At 38.4% G+C, this 25,555-nt stretch overlaps 1 protein-coding gene across 1 annotated transcript in view; it reads left to right on the forward strand.

The window, feature by feature from the left end:
• tbc1d16 (TBC1 domain family, member 16) overlaps nucleotides 1–25,284 on the forward strand; it is a 34,392-nt gene extending 9,108 nt beyond the window's left edge. The window contains exons 4-12 of the mRNA XM_058373380.1: nucleotides 12,806–12,997; nucleotides 14,161–14,308; nucleotides 14,427–14,591; nucleotides 16,105–16,253; nucleotides 19,496–19,630; nucleotides 20,762–20,948; nucleotides 21,125–21,304; nucleotides 23,866–24,012; nucleotides 24,394–25,284. Of these exons, the coding sequence (XP_058229363.1) occupies nucleotides 12,806–12,997; nucleotides 14,161–14,308; nucleotides 14,427–14,591; nucleotides 16,105–16,253; nucleotides 19,496–19,630; nucleotides 20,762–20,948; nucleotides 21,125–21,304; nucleotides 23,866–24,012; nucleotides 24,394–24,654 (1,564 nt within the window). The 3' untranslated portion in view covers nucleotides 24,655–25,284. The remainder of the gene's footprint in view (nucleotides 1–12,805; nucleotides 12,998–14,160; nucleotides 14,309–14,426; nucleotides 14,592–16,104; nucleotides 16,254–19,495; nucleotides 19,631–20,761; nucleotides 20,949–21,124; nucleotides 21,305–23,865; nucleotides 24,013–24,393) is intronic.
• Nucleotides 25,285–25,555: the final 271 nt, after the last annotated feature.

The following is a 25,555-nucleotide window of genomic DNA, read 5'->3' on the forward strand; positions in this document are numbered from 1 at the left end:
CCACCATCCTGCTTACTGCAGCTTTGCACTATCTGCTATGTGCAAAAGTATCGGAACCCTTCAAGTATCCTCTTCCAGACCATTGTACAATGTTGTGTGCGGATGAATTATTTATTTATTTTCCTGATCTTCATCTGTCTTACTTATATTGAAAGCTCTTTGGTTTTGCCCTTGTTTATGGATCACAAAGGAATGTGTGCCACCTCAGATTTTTTCCACACAGAATGAATGACTTGAGATAAAAACAAAGAACAAGTGAATAAATTATGAGGATGATGCTGTGTTGGTTTGACTAAATAGTTTAACAAATCAGTTGTAACGAGGGAAAAGCTATTTAAAAATAGAAATTTGTATAAGAATAATTTGTGAGAGAAATTTATTTGGGGTCAGTGCCACCAATCAGATGGTTGTGAGTTTAAATCCGTGTAAGTGTTGAACCCCTGAGCAAAGCACTAACACTCATAACACTCACCAGCTGCTGGTTGAAATATGAGAAATAACCAAGGGACTGAAAAGTTAATCTCTCTCTCTCTCTCTCTCTCTCTCTCTCTCTCTCTCTCTCTCTCTCTCTCTCTCTGTCTCTCTCTCTCTCTCTCTCTCTCTCTCTCTCTCTGTCTTTCTCTCTCTCTACAGCACTGGAAAAAAATAAGAGACCACTGCAAAATAATCAGTTTCTTATGTTTTTTTCTTACAGGTTCATATATTGGTGAGATGAACAGTTTTGTTTAATTTTTTGTGAACTGCTGACAATATTTCTCCTAAATTCAAAATATAACTCTTGTTATTTAGATTGTATATTTAAAGGAAATGACAACACATCAAAATAACACAAGATCATGCCGTATTTGCAGAGATTTAATAACTCAAATAAAACAAAATGCAAATCATTTATAAACAAGTTGTGTTAATGCTTTGGCTAAATAACATTAAGAAATCAGTATTTGGTGGAATAACCCCGATTTGCAGGCGTTTTGGCTCCATGCTCTCCACCAGTTTTTCACATTGCTGTTGGGGAACTTTATTCCACTCTTTTTGCAAAAAAGCAAACAGCTCAGCTTTTCTTGATGGTTCGTGAGCATCCATCTTCCTCTTGATGACATTCCAGAGCTTTTCAATAGGGTTCAAATCTGGAGATTGGGCAGTGGTCTCTTATTTTTTTCCAGAGCTGTGTGTATATATATTTCCAGAGCTGTGTATATATATATATTTATAGAGTGGTGTAATAAAATCAAATTAAGCTATAAGGTAAGAGACTAAACATGGCACATTTTGACTTGCCAATATTTTTCCTCTCTTTCCCACAAGTTCATGCAAATCATAGAAAGCCACAAGCCATAAAGCTCTCTGATGTTAAGTGACACTCTCCGGCTCCCCCTTCTCCCCATTCCACTAGTAATAATTTACTCAGGCCTAAAACAAAGTGTTGTGTTAAATACTTAACAGTTTAAAGTATTTAATAGCAGTCTAAAGCCATCTTCACACTTTCTAAGTGCTACTGTGTAGTGGTTAAGGTGTTGGACTACTGATCGGAAGGTTGTGAGTTTGAATCCCAGATTGACCAAGCTGCCATTGCAGGGCCCCTGTGCAAGGCCCTTAACCCTCAATTGCTCAGTTGTATAAAATGAGCTAAAATATAAGTCGCTCAGGATAAGGGTGTCTGCTAAATGCAAATGTAAATGTACCACCCACAGTCTCATATAGTCTCATAGTCTCATATATCTTTAGGATGTCCCTGTGTCTACTTCCTTTCCCCTTACTCACAAGAGCCAAATATAATAAGTGTCATGGCCTGAAAGTAAGAAAAATATCTTAATGTCATCATGTTTAATATCATATCATGTGCAAGATCATCTTAATTCTCAAGCACATGTTTGTATATTTTGTATACGTTGCATATTTCATTTATATTTATTTCTCTTCTGTACTCCTGAAGCAGTCTCTGGCAAAAGAACTTCCATTATGAATTTGTAAAGAGCTTTGGAGCTGATGATTGAGAAAAGCAGCACTTTGTTTTGTTAAATGTTTTTCATTTACGATCCCTTTACCACCTAGTCATGTTTAAGACCTCTGATAAGAGCAGAAAATGTTACCTACTGTACCCGAGATTAGTTTTACGACTGGGAATGTACAACACGAACCGTAATTCTACTTGAAACTTTTACAATATATATATTTTTTCCACACATTGCAAATAGCGTTTCAGCAGAAATAACATAAACATTAGTGGTCAAATTGCTGCTTTTTCCAGCTGTGTGCTGGAGTGGGTCGGGTCAGCAGTGCACGCGGTAACAGAAGCCGCGCAGCACTTATCCATAATTCATGGCAGCTTAGCAGGGTTCATGTTACTCAGCAGGTTGCTCGTATATTACCCCTCAGTCATGCTCTCACACTCACACACACTGTACATGGTGTGCTTGACCTCCTGTCTCAGCTCCTGTGCTGCTAAGTGTATACGTACATGCACCATTATTGTGACATGTATTCCTCAAGGGCTATTTAATAGCTTTTTGTTGTCTATAAAGTGTATAGTGCTTGGCTTGAGCTCTTGCACCCTTGCTGATGCATATTACATGGCGACATTGTTATATGATTGATTTAATGCTTTTTATTGCACTAGTTTGGGCTGCAGTAGACTGCTTCTTGAGGGCAGTCAAGCATACTGATCAGGCTCTAGTTATTGTTTTGCCCTCTGGTGGTTATTAACACAAGCATTGGATTTGCATTTAATTAGCATTAGCTAACGGGTTTGGTCTTTTTTTTTTTTTTTTACATAAAATATGTACAAATGGTACAATTTTGAAGTCATTACACCTATAATTTTATGGGAATAACCACAAGCAGCTTCCATTTAAAACATTTGCTCAAAATCTACACTTCAGCACGACTGAGACATTTAAGGACAGCTTGGAAAGGAAATGCATGTTAAATCTAAGGGGTTTTTTTAGACCATGGAACATTTAGACTTTGTTATTATGTATTAATGCATATATGCATGCATGTATGTGTGTGTGTGTGTGCTGTATAATGATGTATGATACCAAAGGCAACGGCCATCTTGCTGATGCTCCTGGGCCACTTGTACTTGTACTTGTACTTGTACTTGTACTTGTACTTGTACTTGTACTGGGCTCCTGGTACTTTCAGTCACACAAGACCTGACTCTTTGACTCTTGTCTACTTGACAAGATCAATCATGATCAATCATGGATTTAAACTGCAAGGTAATCCTGCTGCCATGTTTTGAGCATTCTCCATTCATATTTTGTGAAACTTAATATCTTAATATTAATCTAGTACTAATCTATTTCTTGTTCTATGATTACAATTAAACCAAATGTCTAAACATATTTCTAGCCTTATTTTAAGCTTTATATTTTCTTATTTCTGTTGGCCGATAATTTTGCTTGTTTCCAGGAAATATTGCTTAAAATTAGAAATATAATCTGCCAATAAAACAAGGATGTTTTTTGTAAAATGGTAAAATAAGTCTAGGTTTAATAATCTGTAGTAATTTTTTTAATGTAATCTTATAATAAGAAATAATAAATCTCAAGATATTTGAACTTGTTTAGATGTCTTTTTTTTTTTTTTTTTAGTTTAGAGTTATTAAGCTATAGCACAGACTAGTGGTGAAAAACAGGTGAGTTTTATGTGCTGGAAAGAGCTTTAGTATAGTCCAAGCCCATTATCCATTCCTCCTACGTAACGAGAACAGAGACAAGCTCAAGAGGACAAGATTTAGACTCTTCCTTGGCTGTTAGATGAAACTAGGACTAAAGTCATCCATCAGTACCAAGTCAGTCATTCTAATAATATGCGGCTTTAGCGGCGGTCTCTTGCTCTTTGTGTAATCCTGATGGTTTGACATGAGGTCTGACCGGTCAGCATTTGTAGAGTCTCAAGTTGACCTTTTGAGTTTTAGGGTCATTTCAAGGTCAGTTGAAGCACTTTCCGATTTGCCTTCTCGAAAAGCAGACAAAGATAACCATCATGCCTGCTGGCAAGTTAAAACCCATCATGGCTGACATAGGAAACTTTTGAACTGAGTAATGTCAGGTCCGAGATTTCCTGAGGTCACTCATGCTGCCACATAAAAGTGTCGAGTGGCTTTGAACACAAGAGCTTTTGCTGTAGGCAGGCCATATGGCTGTGAGCACGGGATATCCCTTTAAAACCCCCTTTTAATCCAGAAGTGGTCTTTTGTTCAGAGTGAAAACCCCGCTTGCAGGTTGAGACGGCTGATCTTGAGTCAGATTTTCCTCGGCTCTGCTGACTGCCTTTACGATCAGTTAAAGTGAGGTGTTGAAAACTTCAGATGTTAATTGATTTTGCCGCTCTCAGATGATACGCTGATTGATCTGTTAAACATATCTGGGCCAATTTTACATCTATCACAAACCGAAATGAATTGTCAAATCCCTGTTCATGTTGAAATGCAGGTTCAGAACAGACCTCTATTCAGAGTCCATGACTCGGCTTAATCTGATATTCAAGCCTCATAAACTTTTTGTTGTCTCATACGTCAGGCATAATTATATCAATCTTAATGTAAAAAAAAAACACCTGTCTCTTTCAGGTTTGTGTTTTTTAGGCTTTAAAAACTATTTAAAATATTAGAAACAGATCCATTTTTCAGAGTACATGTTGTATTTAAAGTCATGGTAGTTATTTATAGGCTTATGTATACTTTTAGAGAAAAGGGTTTCCCAAGAGCTCTTCTGGTGGTTAATGGATCTTGCTTTCTTAAGAGGTTCTACTTGAAAGCTTCTTGTGAGGAAGATCCTTTAAGGATTCTTTTAAAGTAAAAAATAAAGGTGCCTTGAAAGGTTCTTGATGATGATATCAAGGTATTTTATTTCCAAATTCAAGAACCTTTTGTTGGAGGAGAAAGAAATTCTATAAATGTTGCTATGATGTGGAAGGATGTGTGTGTAAAATGATTAAAGCTGTTGTGGCTACAGCAGGTGGGTTAATAACAGACTCATTCTTTCCGTTCTTTAGGACAGTGTGAAAAATATGTGTCATAAGTGTCATGTTACCGTGAAAGAAATCCCAACCCATCTAGAGTAAAATGTTTAACATTACTGAGATTTGATGTTTCATATTTATTTTCATATATGCCCGATATTGCCAAATCATTGAATTCAGGTGCCCATAAAGACATGGACGAGTTTGATGGATGAGCGAGTCCACACCAAACTCACTCATCCATGTCTTTATGGACCTTGCTTCGTGCACTGGTGTGCAGTCATGTTGGAACAGGAAGGGGTCATCCCCAAACTGTTCCCACAAAGTTGGGAGCATGAAATTGTCCTAAATGAAGCATTAAGAGTTCCTTTCACTGGAACTTAAGAGCCAAACCCAACACCTGAATTCAGTGATTTAGAGGAGTGTCCCAAAACCTTTGGACATACAATGTATTTTTGGATAGTTTTTATAGTTATTAGCCAGTTTGATCACTCACTTAAATAAATTGAATGGTATCTGCAATTCCACCTATAAAACATGCCTATGTGTTCTGTTAGTGTCTCTAATTGGATCCATAAAATGTATTATACTGTAGAGCTCTTGTCTGTAAATGCTCTGAAAAGCATTGAGTAAGTAATATTGTATTCATATGGCATAGTTTTGAAGAATTTTCTCTGGCGTTTTCTTTTTTAAAAAGCGATGGACAAATCATTTGGTTGACTCTCATGTTGATGTATTGTAATGTTCCTGAGTGGCCACATGAGGGAGCCACATAGGAGAAGATTCTTCCGTGTTTCAGTACAGATGCTGCCTCAGAGACTGGCTTCTCTCCCTCACCGAGCTGCTCACTACAAATACAGAGACACTACCACATGGATGACATACCTTATACTTTTACTACTGCATCTTCACCTTCTTTTTATTTGGCTTTTAGATATTCTAACTCTGACCGACATTCGTACAGGGCTACATTCCAGTGCTGGTGTTAACACACCCTTGTTTATGACTTCTCTTTGCCACTTCCCTTTTTGGAAATCCCCTTTTATCATAAACACTGTTCAAGTACTATATTAGATTCAGTGCAGTATTTCTGGAGGTTATAGAAAATCAACTCAGTCTGACTTTAGAGCTCAGGAGAACAATTTGCTTTTCCGAACAGCAGCATTGTGAAGTGTTATGAACCAATAAAAGTAACACCGCAAAATCATGTAAAAAAAAATGACATGTATTACATATGCTATAGTAAATCCTATGTTGCCTAATACTTTTTACTTAATTATGCTAGCTAATACCCAATCGAGCTAATTCACAAACGTGGTTCGTGTGCTGTCAAGTTGTTGATTAAGCAGTAGATAGTCTTAAGGAATTACCAAACATGATGTGTTTCAGATGTAATGATATGCAAATTTTCTCATGAATAAGTCCACATATGAATAGTCCACAGCTGCTTTGGCTAAACGTGTGATCGAAACTCTATCTCTAACTCTAACTCTAACTCTATTTCTCATCAAGCATTTTAAAAATGAAAAGATTTCTGCTTGCTCTGCTGATACAGCACTTTTGTTTCACCACAACATTTTCTTTCACTGGAAACTTAAGCCTCCCTAGTACTGAAGCAAAGTGCAGTTACTGCTTGTATTCCTCAGACCTATTTTCTATCAAGTTAATTAACATATATTTAACATAGAATATGTCTTAAAAGTGATCATATATATATATATATATATATATATATATATATATATATATATATATATATATATATATATATATATATATATAAGCAACTTATTACACTTTGGCTAAATTTGTGTTATAAATATTTGTGTTATAGTGTTATATAATGCACTAGGTGTATTAGTAGGAACTTGATATTAATACTGGGTGGGGACTCCCTTTGCTCTGGAAATGAATTTCACAAGATGTTGGAAACATTCCTTTGAGATGCTGGTCCATGCTGACGTGACTGCATCATACATTTCCTGCAGGTTTTTCAGATACTCTTTCCTGTTCAATTTGTTTCTCTAAAAATGTTCTACTGGATTTAGATCTGGTGACTGGGAAAGCCACTGAAGAACACTCAACTGATTGTCATGTTCATGAAACCATTTTAAGATGATTTTTGCTTTGGTGCCTTAACATACTAGAACCAGCCGTTAAAAGATTGTAAATTGTGACCATCAAGAGATACACATGATCAGCAACGATACTCAAATAGCGATGATTGGCCCAAAGTCTGCCAAATAAAAAATTCCCCAGACATTTAATTCAATTCAATTCAATGTATTTATATAGCACTTTTAACAATGGATATTGTCTTAAAGCAGCTTTACAGATGTATAGAAACATATAGAAAAAAATGATTACTATTTGTTTACTATTTGATTACTATTGTAAAACTATTTGATGGTTACTATTTATCCCTAGCATTTATCCCTATTGAGCAAGCCTGAGGTGACTGTGGCAAGGAAAAACTCCCTGAGATGATATGAGGAAGAAACCTTGTAAGGAATCCCATCCTCATTTGGGTGAATATTTTTGGCATTTGGCCAACACCCTTATCCAGAGTGACTTATGTTTGTAGTAGTTGTCTTTAAATTCTTTAAATGGGGTTGGGGTCAGAGCTCAGGGTCAGCCATGATGCAGCGCCCCTGGAGCAGGGTGGGTTGGGGGCCTTGCTCAAGGGCCCAAAGGTATCAGTCTGGCGGTGCTGGGGCTTGAAGCCTGATCTTCCAATCAACAACCCAAAGCTTTAACCACTTGAGCTACCACCACCCCATATTTATCTGAGGGTTAAGGGCCTTGCTCAAGGGCCCAGCAGCAGTAGCTTGGTAGATTCAAACTCAGAACCTTCCGATCAGTAGTTCAACACCTTAACCACTACTACTTCCCCCATTACACCACCTAGACCAGTGTGGACTGTAGATGCAAGGCAGGGGGGTTTCATGGATTCATACCGTTAAAACCAAATTCTGGCTCAAAAGAAATCGAGATTTATCAGACCAGGCTATGTTTTTCCAGCCTTCAGCTCTGAGTCTGTTCCCATTGCAGCCTCACCTTTCTGTTCTTCTGCTGTGATAGCCCCTCTGCCTGGAGGTTCAATATGCTGGGGCATTCTGAGATGCTTTTCTGCTCACCACAGTTGTTCAGAGTTTACTGTAGACTTTCTGTCATCAATATCTCTGACCTCACATTATTCTGATAGTTGTTGTCAATATTACACAAAACTGCTGCATGATTTTATGCCTTGCACTGCTGCTACATGATTGGCTGATTGGGTAACTGCAAGAGGTGTAATTGTTTGGAGTAAAAAATAAATTATTCCTGCATGTGGAAGATCTTGGATTTAAAGTAAGGCGTTAAAACTAACATTATGAGTAAATAAAATAATAAAAAACAAATATGAAACATTATTTTTAGCACGTCTTATTTTCTGAAATGTCCATGACGGTACACCCCTGTGATTTATTTCATCTTCTGTGCTTTATGAGATGCTTCTGCTAATGTTTGTTCTATATTTTGTGCGGTATAAAATTACACGCTTGTTAATATTCTAATGCATTCGAATTCTACGTCTTTTTATACGCTTAGTATTCAAATGCAGCTTTAAAGCAATATGAGTTCAGCTCTGCTGTGAAGCCTTGCGAAGAAAAGCACTTCATCTACAAGGACAAGGTTATTGCCTTGGTAAATTCTGCTCCCTGTTGTACGCTCTTCCCCTCGTGCTGCAAGTGGCCACTTGTGATGCAGTTGCTGCACCCTTTTGAGTCTGAAGTGTCCGGAGGTACAGACAGGTTAAGAGCAGGTATTTGATCACGGGGCAGGGTTTGTCTGGCATGAGAGGAGTGCCAGTGATTTCTCCGCTTGTCTGAGAATCCCCCTTTTTCAAATCGATATTTCTATTTCTTTATTATAATTCACTTCCCTGGCTGCATTTATTTCTCATGCCTCCCCAACACCACTACAGTCTTTTACCGTTTTTTTTTTAATTCATCTACCTCTCCCTGTCTGTTCAATCTCTTTTTCTTTTTTTTCCTCTTCTCTTCTATACATCTTTTCTTTCTGTTTTCTCTGTGCCCCTCTCTCTATTTCTCTTTAGTTCCCACTTACTTGTTCCTCTCCCTTCATTTCTCTATTTTCATCTCTCTCTCGCTCTCACTCTCTTTTTGACTTTTTTTTCTAGCCTTTGTTCTCTCCCCTCTTCTCTCTTTTCAATCTCTTCTTTCTCACATCTCCCTGTTCTCTCTCTCTGTCTCTCTCTCTCTCTCTCTCTCTCTCTCTCTCACTCACACACACACACACACACACACTTCCCCTTCACTTCTCTCTTCAATGTTTTATATTTTTTGTTTCAGCTCTCTTCTCACTTTCTCGTTTGCACTTCTCTGTTGTCTCTCTTTGCACTTCTTTTTCTCTTTTGTTCCCTTGTCTCCCTTTTTCATTCCTATCTCACTTTTCTCTTCTGTCTTTGCAATTTCTCTTTAGCCTCCCTCTCTCCCTCTCCCTCTCTCTCTCTCTCTCTCTGACTTAATAATCTTTGTTCTCTCTTCTCATTCTCATCATTCTTCTCTCTTTTCAATCTCTTCTCTTCTCACCTCTCTCTTCTCTCTCTCACTTTCATACTCTCACTCACTCACTCACTCACTCACTTACCCTTCACCTTCTCTCTTCAATGGTTTATATTTTTTGTTTCAGCTCTCTTCTCATTTTTTCGTTTGCACTTCTCTGTCTCTCTTTGCTCTTTTTTTTTTTTACTCTTTTGTTTCCTGGTTTCCCTTTCTCATTCTCATCTTACTTCTCTCTTCTGTCTCTCTCTCTCTCTCTCTCTCTGTGATTGTTGTATCGGTTGATTTTCAGTTGGATCCGGTCTCATTGTCCTTTGATTTGACTCGATGTTCCTGTGTCTGTATCACTGGGCTCAGTGTCAGCTCTGAGGATTAAAAAAATATGAGGAATGTCCAGATGCATTGAAGTCTCCACTCTCTGAAACTCCATATTTAATTGACTGCATTGGGGGGGGGGACTGGAAGCATGTCACTTGGAATCATTTACTCTGTGTCTGAGTGCATCCAGGAGAGAGAGAGATAGAGAGAGAGAGAGAGAGAGAGAGAAAGAGCACGAGTGAGGGTCTCTGTGTGGGTGGGGAGTGAAAGATCAGAGGTTAAACAAGTCTGCTGTTAGGTGTCAGTCCCCAATTAAGGGCATGTTTTTGTATGCGTGTTGTTTATTTGAATGTGTTGACTAGCTGGTACTAATCATATGTTAATCTCAGGTGGCTGATGATCTTGAGATTTGAGACTGTGTACATTGTTAGAAACAGTCCCTGAGAGAGGGACTTCACATCAGCAGGGAGCTCAGACTCCTGGACAGTCTGCTTGCTGTCATCTCTGAAGACATGTAGAGACATAGAGGAAGAGAAATGAGATTGATTTTTAGTTAGCTGTGGATGAATTTATGCCCATATCTCTAGCTAACTGTGTTAGCAGTAAAATGTGGTTAAAGCTAAGAGGGAAAATGTACACAGTGTGTTACCAGCTGAGAAATTCTGGGCATGACTCGAATTCGATTTTGATTTGTGGAACCATAATGTAATGATGGGTGGTTTTTCCAAAGTGGTCATTTTAATGATTAACACTAAACACTAGGCCTAATCCTTTTATGCCAAAGCTTTTTTATTCACTTATTTGTCTCACAGCTTATATAGTAAATGTGATGAATTATTCAGAAACTACAGCAACAGCAATAGGAACAACATTTTGTTTATCAGAATGAAAGGAATGAAAGAAATAGCCAGAATTATTTTTGGTCAAAATTACATCCAGACTCTCATTTTTGTAACTTTTTTTTTTTTTAATGGTATTCACTTTTCTGTAGAAGTTTGAGTGTAGTGAATTGAAGATGAATCTTAATCTAAGAAAATCCACGTGTGTCATGAAACACACTATTTTTCCTATTACTAATTTTTGGTTATTACTCAGACTGAGTTACTGTCATTTCTGTACCTTGTGTAATGCCAGCGGTGTCATGCTAGGGCAGTTCAAAAGGAAAGTACAGTGACAGGTTTCATGTTACACAGTTTTAACCAGGCCTCAGCGCACCATATGGCTTTGTGTGCGATCTTGTTTTGGTTTGCACTCTAAATGTCCTCTCAAATAGTGTGCCGCCATTAAACACAGGCCTGTCAGTTCGGTACTGTGTCAGGGACGTGTCTGGAGGTGCATTTGGCCTGTTAGGCATGCTCAGTTAGAGAGAGCGAGAGGTCTCAGGGCTCAGGTTACGGCTCTGGGAAAAATGAGCAGACTCCGGGAAAGAGATGGCGAAAGAGACGGAGATGGGGGAGAATTAGCTGGCGGACGGGCAGATTTTTGTCTCCGTTCAGCTGCTGCCAACACAGTAACTTCCTTACATTCTTCTCATTCTCTGTCTCCTTCAAAAAATGTTGTCCTGACATACACAAAAACACCCACACAAACACTGAGACTTTTTACAGTGAACCCAGCTGATGAATAGATTCAGCTGAATTCAATAATTCATAATTTATTCCCGTATTTATATTACACATCTTTGTTCCTGTTACTGATGATTAGCGTCTAAGCTGGATACTAGCCACGCAAATCTTTGCGAATGTTGCTGCCAGGTTTTTTCTTTTTTTTTCTTTTTTTTCCTTCAAAATTGACAACAAACTGTAGTTTTGGGATGTGAGAAACTCTGTTGAAAACATAACAACAGCTCTCTTTTCACAGGTGAAAGCTTTGTTTGCATTTTCTGAGGAGATTCATGTGGGGGAGGGGAGTTAGCAAATGTGCTAAGTAGCTGAATTTACTATTTACTGTTTAGCATATTTACCTCCTATTTAGTTTTTTTTTAGTTAATCTTCTAAATAATTCGGTGAGATGTGGAAAGGTAGATAACATTAGTTTGATGGGTTTTTTTTTTGGTTGACTTTGTTTGGTTTGTTGAGTGTTTGTGTAATTTCTGTAAGGGAAGATGTTTAAGACCATGCTGGCTTGCCTGTCATGCTAACTTTGGCTAACATTGTAGTTCTTACTAACAGTGTTGTTGTATCTTATGTTTCTGTTCTGTGGATTACAAAATACACATCTTGGGATTGTTTGTTTGGTGTCTAATAACAATAATAATAATAATAATAATAATTCTTATTATTATCATCAATTTTATGAATAATAGTAATATAATAATAATAATTCTCCTCCTTCTTCTTCTTCTTATTATTATTATTAATAATAATAACTCTTCTTCTTCTTATTATTATTATTATTATCAATTTTATGAATAATAGTAATATAATAATAATAATTCTCCTCGTTCTTCTTATTATTATTATTATTATTATTAATAATAATAATAACTCTTCTTCTTCTTATTATTATTATTATCAATTTTATGAATAATAGTAATATAATAATAATTTATTATTATTATTATTATTATTATTATTGGACTGTTAGTAAAATTATTTCAAGCGATTTTGTTGATTTTAATGTATGAATAGAGAGAGGAGACAGAGGAGATGTGCTTTTATTAATCTACAACATCTAAAGATTTGTAATAAAAATAATAATAATTATTATAATCATAATAATAACAGAAACAAATACTACATAGCGCTTTCCTGGCAGTGTTTATAGTTCTGTGATGGGGTAACTTTGTTTTGTTTGTTTCTTCAACCAAGTTATAGGCAAATGTTTAAGGATGGCTTTTATCATGGCACCTAGCAACATAAACCGCAGATGTCTGCTGCTTTCTTCAACAGCTAACTGTTAATATTGGCAGTTCTTCTGTGTTGGATGGAATATAATTATGGTCTCATTTTCAGGGAGATGTGTGATGAGTCCATGACTCACTCAGCAAGCTCCACCTCCAGTTTGGACAGCCACGCCCTGTCAGAGAGCAGTCAGTCTCAGGGCATGAGATGGGAGGAGCAGCAGAAGGTTCTGGCTGTAGAACAGCTGTGTGGAGTTTTCCGGGTGGACCTGGGACACATGCGGTCCCTGCGGCTCTTTTTCAGGTGTGACCCTAAAGCAGCGACTCCACACGATGCCCTTTACTCAAATCCCTGACAGGAAAAAATTAAGATATTGAAAAAATGATGAGAGATATGTATTTTGTTACTAACCTTTGTTTTGTCTACAACAGTGGACCTTTTTATTTATTTGTTAATAGTTGACTATCAGTAACTTTCTGGTGTCCCATCAGTGTATTTCATTTGTGAATTGTAATGAAGAAATAGCCGTGAATCATGTGACCCATTACAATAGGTCTGAAAGAGTTAATTGCTGTAAACATTGCATGGGTTCAGTGTCAGCTATATGGACTAAACACATGATTAAAACCATATTTTAAAAACTTTCTGCAATAAGCGTAATGCACTGATTGTGATTGGTTGGCACATTTTCCAGGGTGTCTCCTGCATTGTACCCAATAAGCTCCAGGGTCCACGTGACCCCGTGTATTATAAGCGGTACAGAAAATGTATGAATCGATGTTTTCTTTCTAAAAAAAAAAAAAATTTGTGCTAAAAGTCTACGTATGTGATAATTCTTTAAAACCAAGGGACTATTTTATCTGACAGCATTAAAAGTGCTCTGCTCTGTCAGAACATCTTACTGGCTACATGTGAAGAAGCGACACATTAAATCACATTACATTCTTCCTGCAGGTTCTCCTCATACTTCTAGGGAATATAGTGAACAGTGTAATCCTAAGTTGTCACATTGTCACCAAGTGTTGGCTTTTTTATTTATTTATTTTTTTTAATGCGAGTCCCTGTGGATTAACAATTATGACAGCAAAATATTTAACTTTTCAGAAAGTGTGATAAGAGACACTCTTTGGTGACACCTGCTATCACCTCACTCAACACCTGGGGTGATAATTCCTCTAAGTGTCAGAGCATTGCCATGGCAACCATCACAGAATAGGATGGAGGGTATGACGCAGTCTGCTGACTGGGTTTCTAGGATATATATGCTAATTAATCTTGTACTTATTGTAGTAGATACACACATTTTTAGTGCGAGGTCTGTGCCAAATACAATTAATCATTCATGGATGGTGCATTTGTTCGAAACAGTCCAGAGAAAACGATGCTTTACAATAATGTCTGTTATAATTATTAATCACGAGCAGTGTAAGGTTATATGTTGTATATGTTTGATGTCTCTGTTGCAGTGATGAGGCCTGCACAAGCGGTCAGTTAGTCATAGCCAGCAGAGAGAGTCAGTACAAGATCCTGCACTTCCACCATGCTGGTCTGGACAAATTGGCCGAAGTCTTTCAGCAGTGGAAATGCTGCAGGGAGACACAGCTCAAGGACCAGGTGAGGAAGGGGTGCAAGAGAACACATATACACACACACACACACACACACTCTAATCTGGTTTAAAGCCTTCCAGCGAACCCTGTGCAACCTCTTTTCTTCTCAATCATGTGCTCAGGTGGCGGATGAGAAGTCATGCATGCAGTTCTCCATCCGCAGACCCACTCTTCCCTCCACAGAGATTCACCCGGAGGAGCGTCTATACCGGAGACTGGACGTCAGCTCCTGGCTGCGGCACCTGAACCATAACGGTCAAGTGGAGGAGGAGTACAAGCTCAGGAAGGTAAGACTGACTGTTGTTTAAAAAGTGACGTTTTTGATTTTGTGACGTTGGTTCATTTCAGGTGAGGGTTATAACCTAGGGGTGTCCAATCTTATCTAATCACCCGTGTGGGTGCAGGTTTTCATTCCAACCAAACAGAAGCCAAGTCTGATTCTACTGAAAGCCATCAGCTGATAAAACAGGTGGAATCACGTGTGACTGCTGCTAGATTGGAATGAAAACCCGTTCCCACATCGGCCCTTTGACGATATGATTAGACACCTTTGCTATAACTGTGTAGGTATTTGTACGATGACTAGTGCAGACATGAAAAATGACAGTAAAATGGCATGGAAATATTAGTGAGCTTTGATATTTTACGCTGCTGAGATTACACAGTTTAGCATATTTTCTCCTCAGATGGCATCACATGCACTTATTGAACTGTCTAGAGTCTATCCCTGCAAAAGAGAGTGTTTATTTTTTTCCTCTGTCAAAGAAGACATGAATATGATGCTATATAGTTTGATTTTTTTTAGAATTGAGTTAAAATTTTGAAATTGCAAAAGTGTTGTGATTTTACTGATTAGCTTCATCATCACATTGATATATTTTTTTTTAATTACACCACATTTATCAAAACAGTATACATGTGTGTAGCCATTTTAGGTTAGACAGATTAGTCACATTACAAATATATACTTTGTCTGAGTGTTCACTTACAGTATTCATGAGTTGGGTTCAACTAATTTTAACTAAATCTTTCCTCTGAAATTTAACCAGACACGTTAACAGTGACTAAGCCTATATGCTTCATTGGTACTTTATACTAATATTTTATTAAAAACCTGTGATCCAGTCATCGCTGGTTTAGGAATGTGTGGGAGGATGTGTTAAAAATGTATAAACTTTTTAATGTTAAGGATGTTGGCATATGTGAGTCATTCTAAGTTGACCTTCGGTGATCTACAGCAGTATTTTTTTTTTTATTAGTCATAGGAATGCCTGGAAATGGTTTAGTAAAATAGCAGGAAACCTGATAAAGAAAGAATAGGAGATTTTTTTTTTCAGTGCAATCGGGAGGGTGATGATATATACGTACATGTATGACTGGACACTGTAATGAAATCAGAAATAGGTATCATTCCCGGGTATCATGGGCATCTTGTACAAGCAGAAGTGTGTTACACTGCCCTGTGTAGCAGCATGAGCAGTTTGAATACAGTGCCTGGCTTCACGTGTCTCAGGGGAAAAACCTGATCGCTGTCATATGATAGTGGAAACATAACTAGTGTGTGGGAATTGGACAAAACTAAATTAGGGAGTAAACCTTTTTGTTTGTTTTTTTCTATTCCTGCATTAGGCTTTTTTCCACATCTTTCAGTATGTCATACATCATCAACAACAAGTTCTCTTTGGAAATAGGATCTGAAGTGATTTTATGTTAATGAACTGAGATTTTTGGGTTGTACCCAATTTTTACACGTCACATTCTCACCTATGACAGTAGCACAACAAGTCTTTGTTCTTACAGGCGATCTTTTTTGGGGGAATCGACCCATCTATCCGTGGGGAGGTGTGGCCTTTCCTGCTGCACTACTATAGCTATGACTCCACCTCAGAGGAGCGTGAGGCCTGGAGGCTTCAGAAACGCACCGAGTACCAAGAGATCCAGCAGAGGAGGTGAGCCACTAGGAGAGTTCTGTAGCGGATGTATCCTAACCGAACACTTCTTGTCCGGCACAATCTCTACTGCACACTTTAAACCACCCCAAGCAATTGAAACATGAGCAGTTCATTTCAATTTGTTTTTAATGTTCAAAGTGCATATGTATGCATCAAATAATGTGTAATGTTCAGCATGTTTCACTGTATCAAACGCTGAACCAGTGTTATTTATACCAGAGTGTGATCGAAGTCTAAAATCTGATTGGTCAGCAGCTCTGACAGCAGAGCCAGCTGTGAGCCAGGACTCATTCTAGTATATTATTGTTTTGATAATAACTCATAGGGACCTTTAGGGAGGACAATGTAATTTAAGCTTAATAATTAAAAATGTGTGTGTTAATTAACAAAGAAATAAGTCTAATGACGGTGCAGTTTTCTGTAAGGAAATGTTTAAGATAAATATCTTGAAAGTCTTCAGGATACAGGAGTGATTTTTCTTGATTTTTTTTTTCTTGTTAATGTTGAAAAGCAGAAAAAAGAGAAGCTGCTGAAAGAACAGTTCATAGCTGTTAGAACGTAAATAATAAAGGGAACTGATGTGTCGTGTAAATTTCACAATGTAATTGTAAAGAAATGGATAAATGTGAAAGGCTGTCCATTAATAAGATAATGGATTGAAATCACTGGGAGGTTGCTGGGGTGTCTGGAATAACACACTTTTTTGGAAAATATAATCAGCTTTCACAGTGGTAACGTTATAACACACTTCACACGTCCTCTTATGCTTTATTCCTACCATATAAAGATTGTACCACTTTTTAGTTACTTGGAACAAAAAATAAGGTGAGATGTTTAAGAATATTAAGCTATAGGACAAAGAGGAGGCTCGGAATCGCACAGTAACTAGATGCCATTTTTTCCTCAGACTGCAGGCGAGTGTCAGTTTTTTTTGTGTTCCTTTCATGCTCACCGCTGACTACCCGCTGAATAAAGTCGACAGGAGCTTGTTAGCGTTACGGTTACAGGTTCAGACTCTAACCTCAAATAGCTATTAGCCATATTAACCATTTATTTTTTTGGTTTGTGAATTATTCATGAAACGGCATCATGCTGTTGTGTAAAATACTCCAGTTAGAATGTATAGTCATTTTCAGCTTCACAGCCATTTAACAGCACTCTGATCATTATAAACGCACGCGCATGTGTGTGTGTGTGTGTGTTTTAAAGATGTGCATCTTTTCACAAGCTGTCTTAGCACCCGCTGTGAGTCTCAGTGGATGTAACTAGCAGAGACGTCGCAGTCCAGGCTTCTACCAATCAATAAACATGTGTGCAGATACGTGCGCAGTGTGAATTAATGTGTCCCCAAGGAAATGAGCATGTCATAACTGATTAAGGCATTGTGTGCCCATCGATTACGAATTACAGATGCTCACTGTGGGTTGGTTAACACTAGTTAAGTTCTAATTTTTAAAAATAACCGCATTATTTATATTTTTCTTATATTTGATGTAGGATTTTTTGTTCCGTTACACAGATCAGCATGAATGATCCATCCTTGATCTTAGTGTCTCTGCACTCTGCTTATTGATTGGCTTGTAATATTATCAGATTGTCAATACTGGAGTGGGAGGTGCACACGTTATGCATTCTTCAGGCTGATTAGATGTACATCTGGACTTTGCCATTGACATATTGGCACTGTGGAAGGAATGTAAGCGGTAATTTGACGGGGTGGCATACCAGGCTCACCTGCATTTAATAATTTCAGGCCATTAAGTATGCCTTAGGCGTGGCGGGCAAAACGGTATCTAAAAAAAATGGTGAGAGACTGTAAATCAAATTTTGAAAGACATGCAATGATCACTTTCAGAGGATTTCTGAAATGCATTCATGTCAACAGTCTTTATTCATTTCTCCCCAGGGACTTTTGTGCCGTCGCGCCTTTTAATTTCAATCAATATGAATTTGTGTGTGCGTGTGGTGTGTGTGTGGTGTGTGTGCGTGTGGTGTGTGTGCGTGTGGTGTGTGTGCATGTGGTGTGTGTGCGTGTGGTGTGTGTGTGCGTGTGGTGTGTGTGTGCGTGTGGTGTGTGTGCATGTGTGTGTGCGTGTGGTGTGTGTGTGCGTGTCATTGGTTGCTCAACTGTACAGTCAGAGTCCTCAGAGAGGAACACAGATAGAGTGAGAGACATGGTTGAGTCTGAAATGGAGAGAGAGAACTGCTAGAGATAAAAAAAAAAAAAAGAAAGAAAGAAGAGTGAGAAGGAGGGGTGGAGGGCTGCTGGGGGAATAGTGTGCACAAACACAGGGCTCTGAAACAATTGTGTGAAGTTGCATCAGGTCTGGTGTTCATGTAAAAACAAACAGTGTTAATTAAATCCCACCTGCTTAGTGAGCATTTAGTCCTTTAGCTGGAAGGTTTGCTTCACCTCAGCAAATCGATGAAGGCAGAGAGCCAAAAGCGTTTATCTGGCCCTATGTGGCTTTAATAAATTACAGAAGGAAACAGAACAAAACAGTTTTAAGTGTTCCCATGTGTAAATGAAGGAACCCAGCACTTAAAGTGTAGTGGCTTTAGGAAATCAGCCTTTAAAGATTTCGGGATTCTTCTGTAAGGATAATTAATGGTCCAAACAGAAATGCGGTCATTTATTTAGGGAACAAGACAGTTTTTTAAATGAGTAGTTTCATCATATGAAGAATAAAGAAAGAGAGAGAGAAAAAAAACCAGAAGCTTATAACAATGGAAAAGGGGAAATGAAATTTTTTTTTTCTTTTTTTTTTTTTTTTCTTGCATGTTTTCATTGCAGTGATTGCCAAAGAGTTTTTCCATACAGTCATAGATGACCTTCAGACCACATCACTCTCTCTCTTGTTTGTGTTTGTCTGCGTCAGTCTCTGTGTGTGTCTATAGAAACTATTTTATAAAATGACTCACTGTAAAAACAGTTTCTTGGGAGTGGATCCATTTGCGTTCCATGTGCGATATTCCTGTTTATTTGTTCATTCATTCATTCATTCATTCATTTCTTTTATTTGCAAGACAGTATAAAGTCATGATAAGCATTTAATATACTTAAAACAAATCTCATCTCAGTCAGACATTTTGAAAGATTCACTCCGGAAGTTCTTCTTCCCCACAAATCAAATTCCTATAAATAAATTCTACCGAAACTCTTCTGTCTTAATCTGTTAATCTGTTTTCCTCTCCTCTCCTTTCCTCTCTTCTGCTCTCCACTACTCCTCTCTTCCAAGGTTGTCGATGAGCCCTGAGGAGCACAGTGAGTTCTGGAGGAAAGTGCAGTTTACGGTGGATAAGGATGTAGTAAGGACAGACAGGAGCAACATGTTTTTCAGAGGAGAGAACAACCCTAATGTAGAGATCATGAGGTCAGAGTCTCACACTCTCTCCCTGTTTCCCTATTTCACATACATTCTTGCATATTTTCCTCCACCTCAGCCAGCATGACATTTAATCTCATTAACAAGGCCATGCTTAAATCTTACTGCTTGTCCATGGTATACTGTTTAAGTTCAATTAATGAAGTGTTTAGTTTGAATCATTTTTACTGATTCATGAATACATCATTTTATTGCCTTTTCTTGACCGTGTCCATCAATAGAAACGGACCACTGCTGATCAGGTTTCATATATGTGGTGGGACATTTTCAGTGTGGTGTGTGTGTGTGTGTGTGTGGTGCTAATAAATTGGAGCAACTGGAATTTTTAAACACCTCCATGTCACTGCTCAGTAAAGAAACTGATAAGTCCAGTCCACAGCAGCGAAGGAGTCAGAAACTCAATGGAAAAAAGAATAACCTCATACGCATGCAATGTAGGTGTGTGTAATATTGTTCACATTGCTTAAATCCCCCAGTAACACTATTGTACATTCTGTACCACCCCTACTAACACGTCATTTTCGCTGCTGTACTGGGAACAATCCATCACCCCAGTTACATAATGAGGTGGTTCCACTTTCCACTGATGGACAGGGTAGAGGGGGAGCTGAGAATTTGCTTAGCAAAGGATCAGCCACAATCACACATAGCTTACTTAAAAAATGGCCTATAGGATAAATAAAAGATAGGCGTACAGTGGTGCTTGTAAAACCTTTATAATTTTCTAGATATTTGCATAAATATGACCTCATCATGAGTTTCACGTAAGAAACCAATTAAACAAATAAGACATAAATAATCATACTTTAATAGTCATTTATGTATTGAGCAAAAATAACCCAGTATTGCATACCTGTGAATAGCAAAAGTATATGAACTTTTGTTTTCAGTATCAATAATTGCATCTTTTGTGTAACTGTTGATCAGTCCTGCACATGGGCTTAGGATGTTGGTGGGTTTGCTCACATGAACTGCTTGCTTTAGCTTCTTTTTACAACATTTCTATTAATTGAAGGTCAGAACTTTGACTTGGTCATTCCAAATAAATTGATATGAATGATGTATGCCTTCTACAGGGGTATGTGACTTCTTTTAACTCTCTTTTTTTTCACCCTCCAGACGCATCCTTTTGAACTACGCAGTCTATAACCCAGAGATGGGCTACTGCCAGGGAATGTCTGATCTGGTGGCTCCACTCTTGACCGAGATCCAGGACGAGAGCGACACTTTCTGGTGCTTCGTAGGCCTGATGGAAAACACCATCTTCATCAGCTCACCCAGAGATGAGGACATGGAGCGGCAGCTGGTGAGCTGTCACAGACTTGGCCTAAGATGGGCTAAAATTTCAGATCAGTTTATCGTGGGCTTTTCCGAAAGGACAGGGCAATTTCAGTTTAAGTTTGAGGAAAGTCTAGAATAATAAAATCTTGTCTTGGACTGAGGAGATTTATTGAGACGTTCTCTACATGTGTCTGGGTACAGATGTATCTGCGAGAGCTCTTGCGCTTGATGCTGCCACGGTTCCACCAGCACCTGATGCGGCTCGGTGAGGATGGCCTGCAACTTTTATTCTGTCATCGTTGGGTTCTGCTCTGCTTCAAGCGCGAGTTTCCTGACACTGAGGCACTGCGCATGTGGGAGGCCTGCTGGGCTCACTACCAGGTACAAAACAACAACAACAAAAAAATTCAGGCCATTGGTAGAAAACACTAGTGACCAGAAGGTTGTGAGTTCAAATCCAAGAGCCCTTTAGCAGGACTCTTAATCCTCACCTTTATGCTTAGATTGCATCCTGCTTCAGTTGTTACTTTGGATAAAAGCCTATACAAATGTAAACACAAAGCAAAATGACTGCTTTTTGCTCCAAGTGTAGCATACTCAACATCTGAAGGTGCTTACACAAATGCAGTGTAAAATCCATTTGATCAGCCCTTGATACGGTTCTGCAGACAGATGAGAACACAGCACTCAGACCCAGACCAAGTGAATCGGCCTAATTGCGGTAGTCTGACTCTAAGCAAACACTAGACCGCATGCAGTGTGAAGACGATTCAACACTGAATCAACCCAACTGCAGGAAGTGAACCAGACCTGCTGCTTATTTAAGTTGCAGTTGCATTTTTTTTTGAAGACGTGTGCTCTTGAACAGTAGTGCAGCAGAACAGTTGAAATTGTGAAGTGAAAAATAAATGCTTTTAAAGTGGTGATATTTGAGATTTGTTATCTAATCCTCTATTCAGTATCAGACATTTGATTTCTGGGATTAATATACACACTTGCTGTTTGTCTTTGTGCCATTTTTTTCCCCCCAATGCTTTCCAAAGTAGTGCACTTTAATGGATTTTTCCTTATTATTTGCCCTAATTTGGTCTAATTCCCAGCTTCCAGCCAGCTCATTCCTATCAGAAAATACTGTACACACCACACAGAGAAAGTGAAAGCTAGATTACCTGCTTCCGGCAAGACATGTCAGGACATCCTGTGTCTTCTAGTCATGTAGCATCACAGAGCAGGGTAACAAACTCTGAGGAAAGCGCTGTCAGCCCTCTTCCACATACACAAGCTCACATACACCCAGGATTGGCTAATGTCTGTTTGATTGGTGGAATATGCCATCCCTCACATTGGGAGCCAATTTCAATCCCACATCCCTCCTTATCATCAGGATTCAATCTCTTGATCATCATTTTTTAAATTATGGTTTTACTTCATATTTTCAGCCCTACTCACTCCTCAGCCAACATTATTTCTGTTTGTTTCTCTTCAGTATGCTGTGTGTTCCAAACCAAATGAACAAAAATGAGCACCAATTCAGTGTAAAAATGCCCCAAGACCTATAATACCATAAAGTCTTAAATCATGCTGCTAATAAATATTCACTTCATTCGTTACCTAATGCATTTTTGATGATTTTACGATAATAAGTCATAATTGTGCTTGACTGTATGGCTGTGAGGAACACTTCCACACACACTTCCATATGTAACAATTCTCACACACATACGCACAACCTCACACACTCCCCGTCTGACCACATATGTACTTTTTTTTTTCTTTTTTCCTTTCTAACTTCCTCATGACTTTTCGCCCTGTGAATGTGCTACAGATAAACTGGTAAGCCGTGACACATGGGCCGAGGTGTCGAATAATAACACACAACTAGTGTTAAAATTTAATAAGGAGCTTATTTTCACTTTTTACTCCTGCTCATTAATTTATCTACACTTTTTTTTTTTTTGTTCTTTATACGGTTAAATTGGTCATGATATTTTAGTGATGCAGCTGAGTGTGAAAGTTTGCGCACCCTTAGGGCAAAAATATAGAAGACAAAGAAATGTTATTAATGAAAGCAAGATATTTAGATAAGAGGGTTCGGTTTCTCAGACGTTTCTTCATCACCACTTGTAAAGAGAAAAGGTTTAATGTTTAAATGTTATAAGCGAAGATGAAACGGCATCAGTTTAAATCTTGGCATCTCCATATCTGAGTAGGATCTAAATATTCTTTAATAACTTGGTCTCACTTTGCCTGAATAAAACGTTTTGTTTTGTTTTTTACATCATGGTTCCTTCGGTTCTCTTAGCTGTAAAAAAAAAAAAAAAAAAAAAAAAAAAAAACCTTCTTTAAATCTGTTCTTCAGACTGAGAGATCATCTTACTTTCAATTTTGTCCAGACTGTTTTTGTGCTGCTTTTGCCGTTTTTTTAATTTTATTAACTAATTAATTAATTAATTTAATGAATTTTTTAAAATTATTTTTTTATGTCCACACATCATTTTGAATTTCCTAGAAATGATTTCTAGTTGAATTATACAAGAGATCGTCCTTGTATCCATTCAAAAACCATGAGGCGTGCAAACCTTTGCTGCATTAGTTTGATTCCATATGTGTGCATTGGAGCTCCACGTCCTCAAATGAACAATTGTACATTGATTTGAAAGCTCTGAATGAAAGCGAGTGAGTAAGTAAGCAAGCATATGGGTGCTGGAGAGCATCACTCTTCCTTTAGCAGCCGTCTCAGATGAAGCACTAATGAAGATGAGATGCTAATTGTTAGTCTAACACAGCGTGACATTAGCATATATTGACATAGCGATAATCAGGTGACGGTGGAGAGTCGAGCCATTTGCTCTGTTGTGTTCTTCCAGTTTGTGAAGGGATCACGGTGTTTGTTTCATGCTCTTTTGTTTAATGATGTGTGTGCGTGTGTGTTTGCGTGACAGACGGATTACTTCCACCTCTTCCTGTGCGTGGCCATCATTGTTCTTTACGGTGATGATGTCACAGAACAACAGCTGGCAACAGATCAGATGCTGCTGCACTTTAGCAACCTCTCCATGCACATGAATGGAGAACTGGTGCTGAGGAAGGTACAGTGAGCGCACGCATATTCAAGCACTTTTAAAGAGAATTGATTATTTTTTTTTTCTTTAACTACAGCTGAATTTCCTGTCAAATTATTGATTTTTTTGGTGTGTATATTTTACAATGCAACTCTTCAGCAGTTGGTTATGCATGTAATCACACACTTCAGGGTGTAAACCTCGAGCCAGGCACAGTAATCTAAATAAAGATATAGAGCTCTTTGTTTTCTGTATCTGGTGACCTTTCAGAGCTTCGCAACCTCTAAATGTCATGATCTGATTGCATTTGACCTATAGTGCTACAGAACGGTGACTGTTTGTTAGTTAATTCAGTTCTTCCTCCTGCTCTAGAAATTCACTTATCTCTGTTCTCTCCTGGCTTTCCAGGCTCGAAGCCTTCTCTATCAGTTCCGGCTGCTTCCCAGGATCCCTTGCAGTCTTCACGACTTGTGTAAGCTGTGCGGGCCCGGCATGTGGGACAGCCGTTACATTCCCGCAGTAGAATGTTCCGGAGAGCATCCGGACTCGCAGAGCTGCCCCTATGGAGGCATGGCCACCCCGCAACCCCCAACATCGCCGAGCCAGCCTAACGAGGGCAAGCGAGGCTCGAAAAAACGGGACATCTTTAACTTTCGCAAGCAGCCTTGACGCTAGGCTGAAAGCTACACTACCCAGAATGCCTAGCTCCTGAGGTGCGATTCAACAGGTAGATGCGTAAATGCAGACCGCAGTGTAACGATTAGTCATCTAAGAGAGATTTATTTGAAAGGATCACTGCCTTCACCAAACACATATTAATGTGTAATTGATATTAGAGTCAGCGTTGAACGAAAGAGTTCACTCGCTTTTCCAATGACATGAAGAGACTCGACGATCAGTGCTGGATTAACCTTCATCCAGTACATTTCAGGATTCAGAAGAAACTCATAAAAAGGATGGATTGTGACCTTTGTAATTGACAAATCAGATATATTGATACTCTTTCGTATTTTTTTCTTTCTTTCTTTTTAGATTGTATGCATGTGTGTGAGTGCGAGTCAAAAGAAATTGTCTTTGGAGTTTCATTTATTACTAATGATCTCACTGCAGTAACAGGAGCAATCTGTCCAGTCAAAATATAGCTGAAATACAGAAGGATAAGGTACATGATAGGAAAAAAAGAAAGGAAAAAGCTATTTAGTCGATTCATACCTCAGTATACACGGGCATACAGAGACTATAGATTGCATAAAATAAGATATTATATAATAATTTTCATGTTTTTGGTTATCAAAGCAATATATATTTAGTTTTTTGAGGATATTGGAGGCCATTTTATCAGTAAACACATGAGCAATACTTCCTGTTATTAACACACGATTGTGCATGCTTTTGTCTTTCATTAGTACTAATCAAGTAGCTCTCAGAGATTTGGCTGGATACGATGTAAAGTCAATCCCACCGTAGTGCCGTCAGTTCTGTGCTTGGATGTCTGTGCCATTGCCTCGCCTCGCCTCATGTGTTAAAATCACGGCTGCGGCAGAAGGTCTTAATCCGCTCCATAATGCCT

This window comes from Hemibagrus wyckioides, linkage group LG02, assembly GCF_019097595.1.
Source record: "Hemibagrus wyckioides isolate EC202008001 linkage group LG02, SWU_Hwy_1.0, whole genome shotgun sequence".
Taxonomy (NCBI): domain Eukaryota; kingdom Metazoa; phylum Chordata; class Actinopteri; order Siluriformes; family Bagridae; genus Hemibagrus; species Hemibagrus wyckioides.